The 18,393-nt window shown below is 37.3% G+C and overlaps 2 protein-coding genes and 1 non-coding gene across 7 annotated transcripts; 2 read left to right on the forward strand and 1 right to left on the reverse strand.

Moving 5' to 3' along the window:
- Positions 1-812: 812 nt before the first annotated feature.
- LOC101735573 (juvenile hormone-binding protein) lies at positions 813-15,079 on the forward strand. Of its 5 annotated transcripts, none has more exons than XM_062675235.1 (7): positions 813-919; positions 1,746-1,903; positions 8,345-8,572; positions 10,797-11,028; positions 13,242-13,366; positions 13,546-13,680; positions 14,914-15,079. In XM_062675235.1, the coding sequence occupies exons 3-7, from the start codon at positions 8,476-8,478 to the stop codon at positions 15,075-15,077; spliced, it is 753 nt and encodes a 250-aa protein (XP_062531219.1). In that variant the 5' UTR covers positions 813-919; positions 1,746-1,903; positions 8,345-8,475; the 3' UTR covers positions 15,078-15,079. The 5 variants fall into 5 exon arrangements, with proteins under 5 accessions (XP_062531219.1, XP_062531217.1, XP_062531220.1 ...); XM_062675233.1 differs by lacking the exon at positions 813-919 and adding an exon at positions 1,252-1,371; XM_062675236.1 differs by lacking the exons at positions 813-919; positions 1,746-1,903 and adding an exon at positions 6,096-6,398.
- TRNAA-CGC (transfer RNA alanine (anticodon CGC)) lies at positions 11,695-11,766 on the forward strand. The gene has a single exon. It is a non-coding gene; the product is annotated as a tRNA-Ala (tRNA).
- Positions 15,080-17,019: 1,940 nt separating the features above from the next.
- On the reverse strand, positions 17,020-18,333 carry LOC101735712 (replication factor C subunit 3). The gene has a single exon (XM_004932611.3). The coding sequence runs from the start codon at positions 18,178-18,180 to the stop codon at positions 17,113-17,115; it is 1,068 nt and encodes a 355-aa protein (XP_004932668.1). The 5' UTR covers positions 18,181-18,333; the 3' UTR covers positions 17,020-17,112.
- Between the last annotated feature and the right edge of the window lie 60 nt (positions 18,334-18,393).

Raw genomic sequence — 18,393 nt, forward strand, 5'->3', positions numbered from 1 at the left:
TAATTACAAGACCACAATCCTCTAAATGACTAAGCAAATGATTTGGTATTTAATAATTGATGTCATCAGCGCAAAAGTGGCCTAACCCATTATTCGTTATATCCGTGCGTTATATGTTTATTGCAGTTTATTTAAAATACAATATAATATTTTGATACAAAGCTGGCCTATTCCTAGTTTCACCTATAGATAATAAATGGCATTGTAAACATTATTTTGTGCGTATTGCTTTTGCGTACGAAGCAGTGTAAAAGTAAATTCAAACCTCATTATCTCCATACTAACTATGGTAAGCTTAGGCCACTTTTGCACTCACCGCCTCAATTATTCTTTTGTTTCACAATTTCTAAATTAAAATTTAATCCCGTGTCCATAATTACTGCCAGTAAGTATAATAAATCCGCGTTGCAGTGATAATGCCCACCATAACGATACCAAAGGTGCTCAAGTGCGGAATATTAATAGAACTAGAAAAAAAATGGAGCTTAATTATTGTGTATGAAATGAATCTTATTACAAAAAAAATATGATAATAGGCTGCGAAGGTCAAGCACATTGGTTTTTGGATAAGAGATTGACTTTCCGTCGCCACATTAAATCATTCCGTAACCTAGCCGGACTCATACTCGGTAGACTCCATCTGATTAATGTAAACGGAGCTCTAATTTGAGGCTAGTTTTTATCATGAGATTAGAGATGTTGAGGCTGCAATAAACGCAGCATGGCGTCACAGTCAGTACTATTCGATGTAACATCGGTGAATGATAGCAAAGACGTCATACTGGATCCCGGAGAGCGCTCTCCGCTGGCTGTCAAAGATGATTCAATAAATCTAACCTCAACAACTTGGTGAATCGCAAACCATGACGCTCATCTTTCGGCAGTGATGAATCGGACGGACGGACGATACACAACGTTTGTGAGTATTGCAGAAGCCACTGCATTGTACACGCGATGCGAAGGAGCGGTCCGGCGATGAAAAGCTCCATTCAGACTCCATGAAGTAGCCCGTGAGATGCAAGAGGTGTCATTTAGTTAGCAACGTCTCATTCGAAACAAAAACCACTCCTATTTTAGCATACCACGCATACTGACCTCCAAAAATTGTTTTAATTTGAACGTAGACTCTAGAATGTTGTAGCTATCGTTCAAATAACACTAATCACTCGGCCGACTGCTTATCTTCCATGCTATTCCAAATTGTCAACAGTTGATAATTTTTGACCTGTGATAACTTAAATTTCTTAGTTGATGTTTTATAAATAATACCTTAAATAGTCTGTTCCTTACGATGTTCTTGAGTTCGAAGATATCGCTTCTTTGAAACTATTCTTGGTTCTCGTGTTTGTTGAGCATGTAGTGTCTGTACAGGTACCTATGTGATAATTCATAACCAGGATGTGCATTTCGAGCAATGTAAAAACCACGTTCTAAGTCTTTACATACGTACCTAGCCTTGATTCTTGCAATGAACCAAAGAGAAACGGAGATGACTGAAAATCAGCGTTGTTCGATTTATTGATTATGAACAGCATTAGCTGAGCCACCTCCTTTTGCATTTTTTCTTCATTTATTTATACTCAATTTAATTTAATGTGAAAGGCAATAAATGATTTTTATTTTTATTTATTTTACCTTATTTTTTTACAAATATAACCCGTTAAATAAACCAATTAATACATATATGAATTATTTTTTAAATTTATTAGAGTTATTTTGGTTTTGTATTTGAAATTGCATTACAGGTGTTCTCAAATTGTGCAAATTGTGAAAAAAAATGGCGACGCGGATTGCTTAACGAGTGCCAACGAACAGATTAGAAGTAAATAATGGAGAAATACCCGAATTCCGATCTACTGACCCATTATTTGTAGCATCGTTGGACGTTGTTGTACCAAACGAGGTAGGATTAGTAGTTCACTATAAAATCATTGAGCATCGGACCGCCGAAATCGAGGGTCCGATGCTAAAACTGCTTCCGCACCAGGATGCGGCGATCCCTTGGAGTGGAGGACACATGATCCGCCGCGAGCGCCTCCGCTTCCAGGTCCAATGGAGGCATCGCGCTGACTACAAACGCCACCTCAACTATGCGCTATCCGCACACCACGATTTTTCAAAATTTTTCCTACATGATCATTTAAGCAATTCTAGTTAAGTGCTCATTATGTGAATTTGATTTTTATTTCACATATATCATTAGTAAATTGGATGGAAGATAAATATTAGCGATAAATATAAATAAGAGGAATAAATATTATTTTTATTATTAATAATGGGTATACATTTCAGTCTTTTAGACTAAGAAGAAACAATCATGGGTTTTTTCATTCATAATAAAGTTTTGGCGAATCGAAAACTTTGCTATATTATAATGTAGTTCAAAATGGACAAGGAACTACGTTTTTTAATCAAGATTTAACAAACACGAAAAACGTTACGAAATTACATACTGTCTGCTAAATGATAAATTGCGAATAAAATTAAATAGGAATATTTTCGCAATCTCGACTCCTTTATTGCTCTCGGGACAAGACTACTAAGGAAACGTATTCCGTCAATGATTTTTGGTAGGCTACATCTTTTTGCGATAGAATTTCACAAAACTAGCTCTTGTTTGGGCATAAATGTACTTGAAATGCCATTGTTGAAGTTGGTAATGCTGCTTCCATCCATTTGTCTCCTTTTGTTTTGCTGATTATCATTTAGTTTTTCCGTTTGTTTTCTTCTACAGCTTATTCAACTTCGGATACCCATTACAAGCATCGACGTTGGTTAGGTCAAGCAAGTAAAATTACATATACCTAGCGGTATTTTCCAGCGTGGTGAGCCACAAAAATGTCATTTGTGATTAATTAATTGACTAATTTAAGCATGACTACAATTAATGACCACAATTACGTGCCAACCAAGTTTTAAGAAGAAACTCTGGACAGAATTTGTTTTTATTTTAACATTCTTCTCCCGAGAGCAATAAACGGGCAAAGGTTGCGAAAATATTCCTGTAGCATATTTTTCACAATTTATCTTTTGGTGGACAATAATCTCATGATATTCTTTATGCTCGTTGAATCTCGATTAGGAAGATACGGTATCTACTTCTTCAATCTTGAACTACATTAAAGATCGAACAGTCAAAATATGGCAACTAAAATAAAAAAAACACAATATGCCACAATTCACTTTTGATTCTTTCATGATGATTTTTCTGACTGACATTCCTTGAAATGATTTTTCAATCAAAGACATTTAAAAAACATTTCAATGCCCATATTGTGTCCTTATTATTATTATTAAAGTTTTTTTTTCAAGTTCCTTTCCTTTTCCTTTTTCCTTCGGTGTGAAATGTGCGCCCGTGCACACGCGTTATAAAATAAAAACATTTTTTTTTAATTCTTTCCACTAGATTTGAACCGCCACATAATCGAAATATTAAATATGGGTGTGGCGTGAAAAACGAGTGCTTACTAGAATACTTAACGTAACTTACCAAAAAAATTACAGCAAATTCGTTAAGTACTTGTATAGATCCTTAAATTGCATAATATAAACAATTGTGGATTAGTTCACTCATCGGCGTAATTAACTAAAATTAAAATATAAATTAACATTATTTTAGTCGTTATGGTTAGGATCAAATCCCATTGTTTGTCCGTGTCACATGATGTGCTTAAATCGAGCGATCATTAAATTTGCACAGATCATTTATCAGCTTGGTTCCGGCATAATGAAACTGAAGGGAAATATTCAGAGAATTTCATACATTTTTTGTTAATTGAATTCTCATATCTGCTAAGTTTAAGCTTGAACAATTTCGTTGTGGAATAATTAGGCGTAAAAATCAATTAGAAAATTATTTAAAACTGGATTTAGGTTTTCATACAAATGACTTCTATATAGATAATTTACACTGGTGTAATCGCCGGTTAATTAATACTGTGACTCAAAACAAAATACATAATATGTAGATTTTAACAATAAATGAATGAATTTATCCAAAGAACTATCTTATATAATATACATATATGATCTATGACAAAAAAATCTATCACTCCGGAATAACGTGGATATAAGTAACGTCTACTTACAAATTTATTTTCATAAAAATTCAGCAGCTCCAATTAAGGAAATATCTACACGCGCCCAAGGGACACTTTATCACTGAAAACATTATCGCATCCCGTATATCACTAGCCCGCACGAAAATAAATTGGAGAGCACACGGTATTATCACGGTGTAGCTTGTAACGTCTTATGATTATACCCTACAAGAGATCTTATTGAATAACTATTATAACTACATGTATATATATATTTTATTGCCCCTGAAAGCAGACAAGAACACGGCCCACCTGATGGTGAGTGGTTACCGTCGCTCATGGACGTCAGCAATGCCAGAGGCACAGCCAAGCCTCTCCCTACCGAAAGATATGCGTATAAGAGATGGTATTGGAACAGTTCAAGCACAAATGTTTTTCGGAGCTACATACACTAAGAATATTCAATTATTATAATTAGAATTGTACACATTGTAAGAATAATAACAACCAACTCACGGCTTCAAGGAATTTGGTTACTAGATTGATAAGTTTATATGTCTTTAACAGTAAACAAATATTAATTTTGTTTACGTTAGGCTCGTAGCTTCAGAGGTAGTTGCATTACACCCTGTATGTTTATTTAAGTGATATTATTAAAATTTATTATAACATATTGTATATTAACATAAATTTAGATTAAAATACAGTTCGTAACATGAAATGGGAGCTCAAAAACGTTGAGTCGTTTGAACAGACATTTTTTATTCTCTGCTTTAAATAGTAGTTGATGACTGGCAAGTTATTCAGGAGGTTTTTTTTTAAATAATATCAAAGTTGATCGAACTGCGTCAGGAAGTTTTTAGTGAGCACCCACACTAACATAACCAAACCTGTAGCTTAGGGGTGTCGATTTACTTAAAGAAGACTAACTTTTTGTTTGCATTAGAACTACAAACTTTGTACGGTTGTTCTTGGTTCTAAACATTTGCGTTAAAGTTTCTGCCATTTTTATTTTTATTTTATTATATTACCTTTGTAGACAGACAAACATATGGCCCACCTGATGGTGAGCGGTTACCGTCCCCATCGACCGTCACTCACCGTCGTGAAGATCGCTTGCCGAATGACCATGACGGAAACCGTACTGTCGGTAACTGATCAGCTGGCGATCCTCAAGATACTACAGGAGTTGCATATGTATTTTTCGCTCCATCACCTTGGAAAGCAAGGAAGTTATTGCTAGGGCTATAACTCTGTAGGTCCGACTAGTTACCCTTCTTGAGGATAGTGAAAATTGGCAGTCTTCCATGAAGACAGAATCCTCTTAGTGCTATAATAAATGCGATGCATATACGATACGCGTTAGCGCAGGTGTCAGCACAGGGGATCACTGTGGGGATGCAATCTGATCTACTCAACTTATGGTCGTCCAGAAGCCGGAGCTTCTTTCTGCCTGACTGCAAACTCTGTGAAGCAGATCTCCGGCAGAGAGCTATCACACACGGGGATGTTCAGAGGCGTGGCACTCCCGTCTTCCATAGTAGAGTTCGAGGCGAAAAGTTCTCTCTCTTAGCACTATGGGCCAGACTGTCATCGGATTTGTGCAGTGGTGGGAGACTAGACTGGCAAAAGTTTTCTTCTGCAGACTGGGCAAGCGACCAAAAAGTACAGTTCCCGGAGGAATAGCTCCTTAGCCGCTCGTCTTAGAAATTCTGGAATCTGCTGACTTATACCGACCACCACACTATATCCGGCTAGGTCGGTGGTCAGCAGAAGGTCCAGCAGAGAAGGCTCGTGCCCCTCAAAATCTGGGACACGGGTGGGCTATGTCACCAGCTCAATCGGTCTACAACAAAAGGTGCGCTTTTTTTTCCCACCTCTGCTAATAGCCTTGAGAGGCTATTTCAGCTTCACCCTAACATGTAGGTGAGCTCACGGGGCTCAAACCGGAGTGTTGTTAGCACGGCTCTAGCTAGAGCAGTGCTTCGCAGAATCTACCACCGGATCGGAAACGCGACCCACTGAGAAGATCCGGCGAGAAACTCAGTGGGCTGTGTCTATAGTTTAATTCGCTCGTCGAGCCCTTCGTCGCAAGCAACGGGGTCGACGAGGACGGTGACCAGTGCTTGTGGTACTTAAAAGCACCGTTAATGGATCGGAAGGATCCGTAATGACGTGTTTTGGGCGACGTCGACTATTTACCATTCGGTCTACAGGATCGGGTATGTAATTCTCAGCGGCCACGACAAGAAAGTTATCATGTCGTGCCGCCTTCTCAAAGTGGCGCAATTATGCCGACTGTAGATACTTACTGACTGAATCAAGCTCCAGGTCATCAAGGAGATCCACGTTCCGAAGGTGCGCGAGTCATTTCAATTAGTTTATTCGTTTTATTTATATTTGTATCTGCGTTTTGTTAGTTTTGCAGGTTTGTGTGATTTAAAACAAGTTTCTTTTTTCATCTTATGAAACCCTAGAATAGATACTCATACAGTGATATTTTATTTCCAAAAATTAAATTCGTGTCCAAAAATTTCAAAAGCAATGGATAAAGATTAAAATTTCACCTAAATTTCATTAAAGCCAAAGTGTTTTTACGTGAATTAACTTAAGATATAATCAAGAAAGTCAAGAAGTTCAAGTAAATTCCATTTCGATCTGAAATATTAATTGTTCAAATGTTACTTTAGTATTTTAAGTAAGTAGGTAACGTTTGTCTTAGCACTTTTAAAGTTTCTTTAAAGTTTCCTAACTAATTATGAAAGATACTATTAAACATATTAATTAAAAAAGAAAACAATCTAAATTCACAAACGTAATTAAGTATAAACAATTATTCGTTCACATTCCTATTAAGTCCACACAATTAAATGCTACACTTGACCGTGCGACTGGTCAATCAGTCGCCTCTCACAGAAAGCCTGTATACCGTTGCTTAACCTAGTTTTGTTTTAAAATATTTTTTTGTTCTAGATGCACGGCCGAACTTACAGTTTATTTAGTGTTATAATTAACAAACACATCACATCTTAAATCACTCTGCACAGCATGAGTACGAACTCCTTATCGTATTATACGTCAGTCTTATTCTTCAAATAGTTCCGAATTACCGTTTTCCGCATATATTAGTCAGGTCTTACCATCAGAAATTTATAGATATACGGAACGCTAATTACTAAAATAAGTAGCGTTAGTTACCAAAATACACACCGCCACGTAATTATCACCACCCAATGCTGTATGAATATGCTAATTTGAAAACCAAAAAGTATGGCTACAATCCATTCTTTTGGACCAAATTTCTTATGAGATGCCCGTATACCTGAACTAAAGGGGCGCGCGGGATATACACTTAGGGCATGAGAATTCCCCCCCCCCCTCCCCTTACCAAGGTAACCGCAGATGGAAGTCAGTGCTTCAAAAAACCCAGTCAACGACCCCTTTGTACTTTTCGTCCGACCGGTTCAGCTCCGCTCGGTACAGACCCGGCAGCGGATAATTGAAATCCTAAATTAACATTCGAATTTCAAGATATATTTTTTTGCTTAGATGAGTGGACGATCTCGTAGCCCACCTGGTGTTAAATGGTTTCCAGTAACCATTTAACACCAGGTCCGCCCATAGACATCTACAACGTAAATGCGCCACCCACCTTGAGATATAAGTTCTAAGGTCTCAGTAAAGTTAGTTACAATGGCTGCCCCACCCTTCAAACCGAAACGCATTACTGCTTCACGACAGAAATAGGCAGGGTGGTGGTACCTATCCGTGCGAACTCACAAGAGGTCCTACCACCTACCACTAATGGAATAGTAGTAGGTAAAAGTGGTACAGTTTAATTATTCTCACGGCTAACGTATGTAAATGATTCAAACTTTCACATACCAATCTGTGCAGAAAATTAGTAGCATCTTCTTATCTTTTAGTCATCGTCATTATTGACATTGTAAATAAGTAAACATAAGTTAAGATTTCAAATAGGAATGTCGTGATCGAAGACATCATTATAAAGTCTACAGGAGCAAAGTGGATTTTTATTTGTAAAACACACAAATGAATATTAATTTTATTAGTGACAAAAAATTTACATAGGAATAACAGTAAGAAACGTAAATAAATAATATACATACATAATTAAAATATGTTACGCTCTACGCAATACTCGCGCGAATATACCAACGACCTGAAATGTTAAAGGTTAAAATATAACTTTCAAATTGCTCTAAATTAAACAAAGGGATGTACAATACTGGTTTGTGAATAAAATGACGTGCTTTAAATAATCCTGCCTTCTCTGTTCACAGCTTGGTGTCATTTTGCTGCTGGTGCTCAATAAACATAGTCTGGTTTTCCGTTTTATTTTAAAATAAATTGATGCATAAAAATAAGTCCCGCTATACCTGATATTTTGTTCATATCTGTTTGGGCACACGAGATGTCGTACCTACGTTTTGTAGTAAGCGTTCTTGCAATGAACTATATATTTTTATGTGCCGGACAAAATTTATTAGAGAGAAGGCGTGAAGTAAGCAGTGAGTTATTTCTTTTTTCATTTTAGCTATTCTATTTATTACCTGTGTTGGCTTTCATTTAGGCATACCTGTATTTAGACTTAATGTTAGAGTTTAAAATTACAATTCGAAATATTCCAAATCGAAAATTAAGATCACAAAAACACTGATTTATGTATTTTTTATAAATTAATATATTATACTAAAAAAAACACCCAAACCCCAAAATATCTAAAATTCATTGTCAAATCTCAATTTGCTGATGAATAGATTTAATAATACCAGTGATTTATTACGATATTACTATTATCTTTTAATAATAAAACTTAATCGAAATTTACAGGGTCACCATAAAAATCTACTCTCAATTAAATTATTCCACTGGTTTTACGAGTTATTGATATCTGATGAGAACGTTCGGAAATTCGAAACCTGCTGCTGACATCTTTATTGCCTTACCAATTAAATCTTAATGTCACTGAACTAACATCAGCAAAAAAAAATCTGAATTAGGGTTTTCTTCTATAATAGTGGTAAACTAGGTTTGGATTTACTGTCATTAGGATATTTTGAAATGACGGTAGTATTTAAATTGAAATAGGGAATTTATTTTTCCCCTACTTAAGTATTTGTTGATAGCCTAAGGGGCTACTATACGCTGTGACTGGTAGGTGCGCAAATTTAATATAGAGATAACAAGCTAAACAAGAAGAGAATATTTTGTGAGACAAAAATGTCCAGAATAAACTTTTTCAAACAAATAATTCGTTCTATCTTCTCAATCTAATTTTTTTATTTAATCATTTCATTAGTAGATCAGTAAGTTTAATGAAATCAATTTAAAAAAAATATATGTTTTTATTTCACTGTTGTATTCAAAACCCCGCAATGTGTTTCTATTATACATAGTTTTATTTTTAATTCAATTCGGCTTCGTGGCCTTAAAATCTGTAGGTACGTATAGAACTCTAGATGACCCTTTCCACATGTAGGTACCATGAAGTATATAAAAAGACTTCGAAAGGGCATTAAAGTTTTTTTTTAAAGACCTTGAAATAATACAAGCGTCTTAAACCCAGGGCCGGTTTTAAAATCGAGGTTCGTTAAGAAGAACGGATGCAATGAATAAAAAATTGCCTTCTTTTTTTTCTTACCTAAGATATAGCCTTGAGAAGCTTATCTTTGTTTTATTCAAGAAGCTACTGAGCCTTCCGTTACCTCGAATTCATTTGAAAATGACATGTCATGTTATTCAGAAATAAATCTATGCGTGAATAATGTGTGGAAGTTTTAGTCTTAGGCCCTTTTCGGTTATATTGAGCAATCTCACATGAAACATAAAATATAAGTAGACAGGTATCGGGCACCGGATGTGTTGAATAAATCTAATATTCTGAATCTGTTGGGTCAACATTAAATATTCACATTGTTTATTTAGAATTATTTACAAAAAAGGTTCAAATTCGTTTTAGTATTACTAGATGCATGCCCGTAAACTTATTTATTCCGGGATTTGTATTGTTTAAGGACATATTATCACAATGAACACTGTGAAATATTTAAACTTATTGGTGAATCTTTCCTTAATTAATTACATAGTGTTAAATTTGTAGTAAAGTAGGATTTAAATGTTCGTCAGATCAAAGAGAACGAAAAGTTAAAACAAAATTATCATTATATTGATCGCTTAAGGTTGTATGTATAAAATTTAGATTTATTTTTATATCTTCACACAATTTTTAAGCCTACTGCTCAGTCAATATTTTCAAAGAGGTCTGTACTCGTCGAACTCGACAAAGAGTTCGCCGTGCAACCTAACCCATGAATCAGCTCGCTGAGTTTCTCGCCGGATCTTCTCAGCGGGTCGCGATTCCGATCCGGTAGTAGATTCATTCGCGAAGCAATTGCTCTTGAGTTGTTAGGTCTCCTTCGGAGGCGCTCGAGCAGTTGTTAGCTAATCCCGCCCCTCTTGGCTGAGCCTTTGCTCGCCCACCTGTCCTGGTGAAACTGGAAAGGCCTTCGGGCCACCAGTAAACTATCAATGATAAAGTATTTTACCACACGAGGCTCACACTAAAATAAAAATAGAACTTTTACCCTTAAAAAAATTTCTGCACAAATATGGTAGTTGCGACCGACCATTTCTTTCGACGGAAACTGTTCGTCAGTAGGTGGGCCTGTTTTTGAATGCAATTTTTCATGATTTTTTATGAATGCAAAGTCATATTAAATTATTTTATTTTAGCTACAACAACACCTATTCCCTTTCCGCCATGTCGGGCCGATGACATCGACTGCCTGCGGCGTGGTTTGAGAACATTCTTCAACCTCATGGATTCAGGTCATTACGGAATGACGCCCGTGGACCCGATTTACATAAACAGTGTCGCCATCGCGTTACCCGAGCAGCAACTATCCTTCTTATTGAGGAAAGTCATTGTTACCGGTATCAGTTGGACCAAACTGGTCGATAAAAGGTAATTTTTTAATCCTTTTTAATCTTTAACTTTGCCTTATTTATGTTTATAGGTAATCGCATTGGTTAAAAGAAGTCACTAAAGACAAATGTTACTTAATTACGAGTACCTATAATTATTATCTGTCCGGTTTCTATAAATGTCAATATTCAGTATGAAATGTTTACTAAATAACAAATACTAGTAGTCGCGCGGTAGTCGAAATTCGACTATAATTAATTGAAATTATAAGTTTGTACACTATTATGATTCTATTTTAAAAGACTATTATACTTCTATAATCACAAATTTCGCCAAGAAAAAACTAAAGAAAAATAATAATAAAAACAAACAATATTTAATTTTAATCTATTCTCAATTTGACCACAGAAGTCAAGAACAAAAGTTTGACAGTAAATAAATAGTATGCATGAGTGTGTGCGTCAAATACATGGTAGTGTGATACATGATAATTTTAAAAAATATTAACATTCTGCACTCCTATATAATTTCTCTATAAGTGTGGGAAATTTCATACTCCTCCGTCCGCGCAATTTTCGTAAAAAGGGTTCAAAGTTTTTCCTTCACGTATTAACATATAGATTCTATGCTCTACGTGACATTAAGGTTCAACATCTTAATTAAAAATACATGATATACTACTATTGTTTCATAAACTTTAACAAGGGGGGTGTAACTCAGTGGTAGAGTGTCTGCTTCGCATGCTGAAAGTCCTGGGTTCAAATCCCAGCACCTCCAAACTTTCATTTACAACCTTTTGTAAGCGCAAGAAGTCAAAATTTTATACATTTTACCAACGAATTCCTACTTTTTACGAACTAAATTTCAATATACCTAGCTATTCTAAGCCAGTTCTAAATTCTAGTATTGATATAAAATATTTGATTATTTTTCTAAAAACATAACTAGCTTATTTATTCAAATTTATTCCGCCTGAATTCTTGGAAGAAAGCTTGTATACAAAAATACGGATAAAACAAAAGTGTGTGCGACCAAGCGACAATGCAAACCCCATTGTTCATGGAAAATACAGGGCGAACAGACGTGAGAGAATTTATTTTTGCACATATATCACAGGCAAGCGGTGACTCGAATAACAGACACTGTAAAAATAACCTGAAATGAATGTTATGGCTTATTTTCAGGTTAGGAACACCCACAGAGTAAATGTTATGTTAACGTTAGTTTATACATAGGTACATAAATTGGTATTTATGGACTGAGGCTCACTGTCCACATTAATTAATTGTCACGCATTTCAAAAATCACCTTCATGTCTGAATGTTATTGTTGATGGCATTTATGATCTTTGTGGGCTCGGAGAACAAAATGCCGTTACTTGTTAACAGAGCCATATTTCCTCAAAATGTACTGCATACATACGTAATTTTAATACCGGCGGCTGTTCGCCCCACTCAAAACATGGACACATGTGACTTATCCTTGAGGCCATGACGACTTTAACAAAACCCTCTACAAGTAATAGCGGTAGTAAGATTTAGTTCTAGCCGTGTCCCACTGTTTTATTTGCGTTAAATTAGTGTTTGTTTAAGTTTTTTTTATTTAGAGCTATCTTCATACTCAACAATATAACCCTCTACAGGGCGTTCGAAATGGACATTGAAATATCGTAGCTTAACTTATAGGCTGGGCCGGGGCCCAGCATCGTAGGATACTTGTTTAATTCCGTATTAACGTGTTGCAATTTAAAAGATAAGAAGTGGCTATTTCTACATAATTATTATGGCTGACCTCGCTTCATATAGTAAGCGGTAGTAGGTATTCATTTTGTAGTGACATTGACTCCTGTAGGAAGCGCACGACGATTTTTTTTATTGCTTAGATGGGTGGACGAGCTCACAGCCCACCTGGTGTTAAGTGGTTACTGGAACCCATAGACATCTACAACGTAAATGCGCCACCCACCTTGAGATATAAGTTCTAAGGTCTCAAGTATAGTTACAACGGCTGTCCCAACCTTCAAACAGAAACGCATTACTGCTTCACTGTAGATATAGGCGGAGTGGTGGTACCTACCCGCGCGGACTCACAAGAGGTCCTACCACCACAGTCCATGTCTCAATCATCGCTGATGTACATCATATTATAATAATATGTACTAACCACTTAATAGCTTAATACCACGCACGGCATCGTAAAATGGTGATGGTACTAAAACTTGTCCATTGCAAAATAGCTTTTAACATTTTCAGATTCCATGAAAACGGAATTAAAAATGGAGTACTCTTTAGTAGCGACTTGCATGTAACCGGAGATCTAGTCATGGCGAAAGCGGATATATACGAACCCTTATTCGCACATATGACCATGGACATCCGTAAGTACTATGTAGAAAATCTACATTCAAGAATAAAATTTCTTAAGATTCTATGAAAAATATGCAAGCCTTTTTTAATGAACTTTACGATAAATTACCTTCAATTCAGCAACTCGTCTGCTTATTTAAGATTGTTAAATACTTCTTACTTAGATCAATCAATGTCTTTGTTTTTGTAGAGGGTGTTCAAACTAACATAACGTATTCGTGGGATGTTGGAAAAAAAAAAGATAACGAGTATTACATTTCGTTGGGACAAGAGCGTATCGCAATCAGAAACGGACGTCTACCAACTTTCTTCCTTCAGCCAAGGGGTAAGAACTATTTTTTAAGCTCGTCAGATATCTCTACATTTATGCCAGAATATTTCAGTGTCTAACAGCAAATGTGCTGTTCGTTCGTGCTTTTTTTTATTGCTTAGGCGGGTGGACGAGCTCGCGGCCCACCTGATGTTAAGTGGTTGCCAGAGCCCATAAACATTTATAACGAAAATGCCGCACCCACCTTGAGATATGAGTTCTAAGGTCTCAGTATACTTATAACGGCTGCCCCACCCCCACTCTTTGTCATTAGATGCTTTTAACTGTAACTCTAGAACGCAAAACAGAAATACTCGCCAAACTCTTCGAAGCGTTCGACGTAAACGTGACGTAGCTTATTCTCCTAGCCCGGAAGCATTTCTAGCTCCACCTGAACGGGGAAGGCCCAAGCGTCTTCACAAGAAGCCTAACACTTCAAGGTCACCTACTTCCCAATTGAATCTAATGTCGGAATGGAAGCTCGACCCACTGAGTTGATCGAACGAGAAGTTCTGCGGCTGATATTACGTGATTCTTGTCACGTCAGACTCTTTAAAAAGTTCGGTGACCTGTGCTATGACCGCTGCTAGTGCTAGAACTAGAATCGTTCAAAAAAACTGAGAGTGGATCAAGTGGATCCATCAGGCTACCACTGACTGGCTACTGCATAAGCCGGGTCTTGGACATAGTTAGCTGGTGCCATATTAAAGGGAGTCACGAGGGGTGTTCAGAGGAATACTTAGAGATGATTCTTCATCTCCTCTCTTCATCAGAGTTTATTCAGGTCTGAGGAGCCAATTTAGCTGTGTGCTTGGCATTGCTGATGTTCATGAGCAAAGATTACTGCGATTAGGCGGAAAGTATTCTGTACAAAGAAATAGTATATTACGCACCTAGGGAGAAAACTAGGACATTCAAGCCTGCGAATTGGGAAATCTCGGATGGGGATGTTCTACTTTTCTCCTTAGGTGCTTATACATTTTTTTGACCCGCGAGCCAGGGAATGAATGAGAAGCAGAATTATTTGTCGAAAACAAAATAATTTCTTTTTTCAATGACATTGTTATCTCTATTATATAAAACAGTTGACGAGCATTACTATTGCTCAAGAAGAGTAAGTAGCCCTTAAGGCGATTATGTAGTATAATTTTCTGATCACATCATTGGCAAAAACTTTTAAGCCCTTAAAAACATAACATATTAATTTAAGAATGTATCATAATTATTTACTGTACCTTTTGTTTACAGCATCAGCAGATACAAAAATCATAGATAAAACGTTGCAATTAAAGACTTCAATTGTAGACCACTTTTCGGAAGAAATAACTGCAGCAGCAATGCGGATTGTGATGGACAATATCCGACTATTTGCTCATACAGTACCAGTGAAATACTATTACAAACTCTTTTAAAACCAGTTGTTTTATTTCCTAAGAGACCTTGCTGACATTTTTTTTTTCCTACCTATGCTGATAGCCTTGAGAGGCTATTTCAGCTTCGCCCTAACGTTTGTAGGTGAGCTCCCCCCCGATCACCCTCTTCGGCCAACCTATACCCTGGGCCAGGAAGGTCAAGTACCTGGGTGTCACCCTGGATGCATCCATGACATTCCGCCCGCATATAAAAACAGTCCGCGACCGAGCCGCATTTATTCTCGGCAGACTCTATCCCATGATCTGTAAGCGGAGTAAAATGTCCCTTCGGAACAAGGTGACACTTTACAAAACTTGCATAAGGCCCGTCATGACTTATGCGAGTGTGGTGTTCGCTCACGCGGCCCGCACACACATAGACACCCTCCAATCCCTACAATCCCGCTTTTGCAGGTTAGCCGTTGGAGCTCCGTGGTTCGTGAGGAACGTTGACCTACACGACGACCTGGGCCTCGAATCACTCCAGAAATACATGAAATCAGCGTCGGAACGGTACTTCGATAAGGCTATGCGTCATGATAATCGCCTTATCGTTGCTGCCGCTGACTACTCCCCGAAACCTGATCATGCAGGAGCCAGTCACCGTCGACGCCCTAGACACGTCCTTACGGATCCATCAGATCCAATAACCTTTGCATTAGACGTCTTCAGCGCTAACACTAGGAGTAGGCTTAGGAACCCCAATAACCGTACTCGTCGAAATCGACAAAGAGGTCGACGTGCAACCTAACCCATGCATCAGCCCGCTGAGTTTCTCGCCGGGTCTTCGCAGTGGGTCGCGATTCCGATCCGGTAGTAGATTCATTCGCGAAGCAATTACTCTCGAGTTGTTAGGTCTCCTTCGGAGGCGCTCGGACAGTTGTTAGCAAATCCCACCCCTCCTGGCTGAGCCTTTGCTCGCCCACATGTCCTGGTGAAACTGGAAAGGCCTCCGGGCCACCAGTAATCTATCAATCATAAAAAAAAGGTGAGCCCACGGGGCTCAAACCGGAGAGTTGCTAACACTGACCCTAGCAAGAGCAGTGCTTCGCAGAATCTACCACCGGATCGGAAACGCGACCTACTCAGAAGATCTAGCGAGAAACTCAGTGGGCTGTGTCTGTGGGTTAATTCGCTCGTCGAGGCCTTCGTCGCAAGCGACGGGTTCGACGAGGATGGTGACCGGTGCTTGTGGTGCCTAAAAGCACCGTTAATGGATCAGGAGGATCCGTTCCATTTTCTAGTGATTAAAAACTATCTGAAATCACTCAATACAATAATACTAAGACCGTATATCTAAAGGTCGATGGTAGCAATCACACTGTGCTGTCTTTGCGCCCTGTAAAATATCATTTATAGCAGCCAAAAGTTCATAAATTTTTAAAATTACTTTTTTTGATACATGTATGTTTGCTTCACATTACTTTTGCCTAGTTATTATTTAGTTTTTTTTTCTTTAATTATGGGTAGAGATGTCTGCTAATCATTAATTACTAACAGTACAGAATTAAGAAAGATCAACTTTATGATCTGATCTGAGATTACCTATATACTCGCTTTTTTTAGGGATTCCTACCATGAACTGACATGTAGTACACTCAATAGTAAGTGATCACTGTACTCATAAACACCAAAAATGTCCTCACAGCAAACTGGTTGCCTTCTGGTGAGAGCACTTTTTGAAAAAGAGCATTTCATTGCCCTCAGAAGATATAGAGTAGTGAAAAGTTAGAGTGAAGCTAATTTCAGACCCAAAAAACATATGGCAAAAATTATATCTGGCACCAAGCTAATGTTTACAGCAAGCCCACGAGTAGGTATGAACTCTATGGAGTGATCAGTGATGGTTACATAGAGATTACTTATAGAACATAGAGTATAACCACACAGGGAACCAAGGTTTTTCTCACCAGACCCAGAGGTTTCAAATGATTTACTTGAATTACAGTCACAATACTAATTTAATTTTATTAAAAGCTATTCACAATTATTTTCACTTTACTTAATACACAAATAATAAAAAAAATCAGTCTGCTCAAAACATATCACCTAAGGATTCTTCCATAAATTTCTTATAAATAGCCATAAATTTAGCAACAAAAGCTTCAAGGTGGAATATTGGCTTATTCCCTAATCGCATCCTGTGCTCATATCGTGCTGCATAGCTCGCTACTTGACATTTTAAAGTCATATCACAATTTCTTACTAATTCTTTAAGTAATCCTGAAAATATAGTCTCTGTTGGTATTCCATGTATTATTAGTTCATAAAGTTTCTGACGTACTTCACATAGTTTTTTTGGGGACTGTTCTGATAAAATCATTGATGCAGTTTCTCTTATGAATGTTTGCCAATCCGGTTCTGGCACTTTTTGATCGGGTGTAAAGGGATATTGTTGGACCTTACAAGCCTCACACATGAGTAATGCTCGGCGTAAATTACGATCAGCAGATTTGGCTATACGTAGTGCTAAATCATTAGGTAAGCTTAGACATTCCTTTTTACAAACAAGTTGAAGCACTGTTGCAATTTCAGATTCAGTGGGTGCAGGTACTGATATCGTCAAACAACGTGATCTTATCGCTGGAATGACTCTAGAAATAGAATTAGCAATAAGTATGAGACGACAAGTTGCCACATATTTCTCCATGGTTCTACGTAATGCGTGTTGTGCGTCCTTGGTTAAATCATCTACTTCATTTAAAATGACAACCTTGAATTCACGTTGTCCGTTTGAATCTATCTGATGAGTTTGAGCAACGTTTTTTACTAAATCCATAATAACAACGCGATCATGAATTCCGACGTCGGTTGGGTTAACTTCAATGTGATAGTTACTGCTAACTGTCATAATTTCGATTTTCTTGTTTGAGGGTGTTGTAAAATTCATTGTTTCTTGCCTTAAGCGCTCCACACCTGATCCATAAAGCTCTCTCAATAAGCACATAACTCGTGTTTTCTTACCGGCTCCAGAGGGCCCGTAAATAAGAAGGTGAGGAAAGTCACTTTGTTGCACAAGATTTTTCAGACGTACAGCTTGTTCTTTGTGGTAATCCAACTTCATTAAATCTTTTGGTCTATGTTTATCAACCCAGAGACTCATTTTTCAGTTAATTTATAACTTTTAAATAACTTCAATTTTGTTTATAAGTCAAATTTGTCACAAGTTTCGGCGGCTTTTTTACTGATTGTTATTGCTTAATTTGTTTGTAGTACAGGCAAAAGAAATACAGGCATACCGCCAAAATCTCCTTCCCTGTGTTGATCTTTTTGAGATTATGAGTGTGTTAGCCATTATTCGAAATCGAAGTCTAAA

Source organism: Bombyx mori, chromosome 23 (genome assembly GCF_030269925.1).
Source record: "Bombyx mori chromosome 23, ASM3026992v2".
Classification (NCBI taxonomy): domain Eukaryota; kingdom Metazoa; phylum Arthropoda; class Insecta; order Lepidoptera; family Bombycidae; genus Bombyx; species Bombyx mori.

Coding starts and splice junctions, on each gene's coding strand:
- LOC101735573 (XM_062675235.1), top strand. CDS start 8,476: ATGTCGTACCTACGTTTTGTAGTAAGCGTTCTTGCAATGAACTATATA. Junction 8,573..10,796: donor GAGAAGGCGTGAAGTAAGCA/GTGAGTTATTTC, acceptor ATTTTATTTTAG/CTACAACAACACCTATTCCC. Junction 13,681..14,913: donor TTTCTTCCTTCAGCCAAGGG/GTAAGAACTATT, acceptor TTTTGTTTACAG/CATCAGCAGATACAAAAATC.
- LOC101735712 (XM_004932611.3), bottom strand. CDS start 18,180: ATGAGTCTCTGGGTTGATAAACATAGACCAAAAGATTTAATGAAGTTG.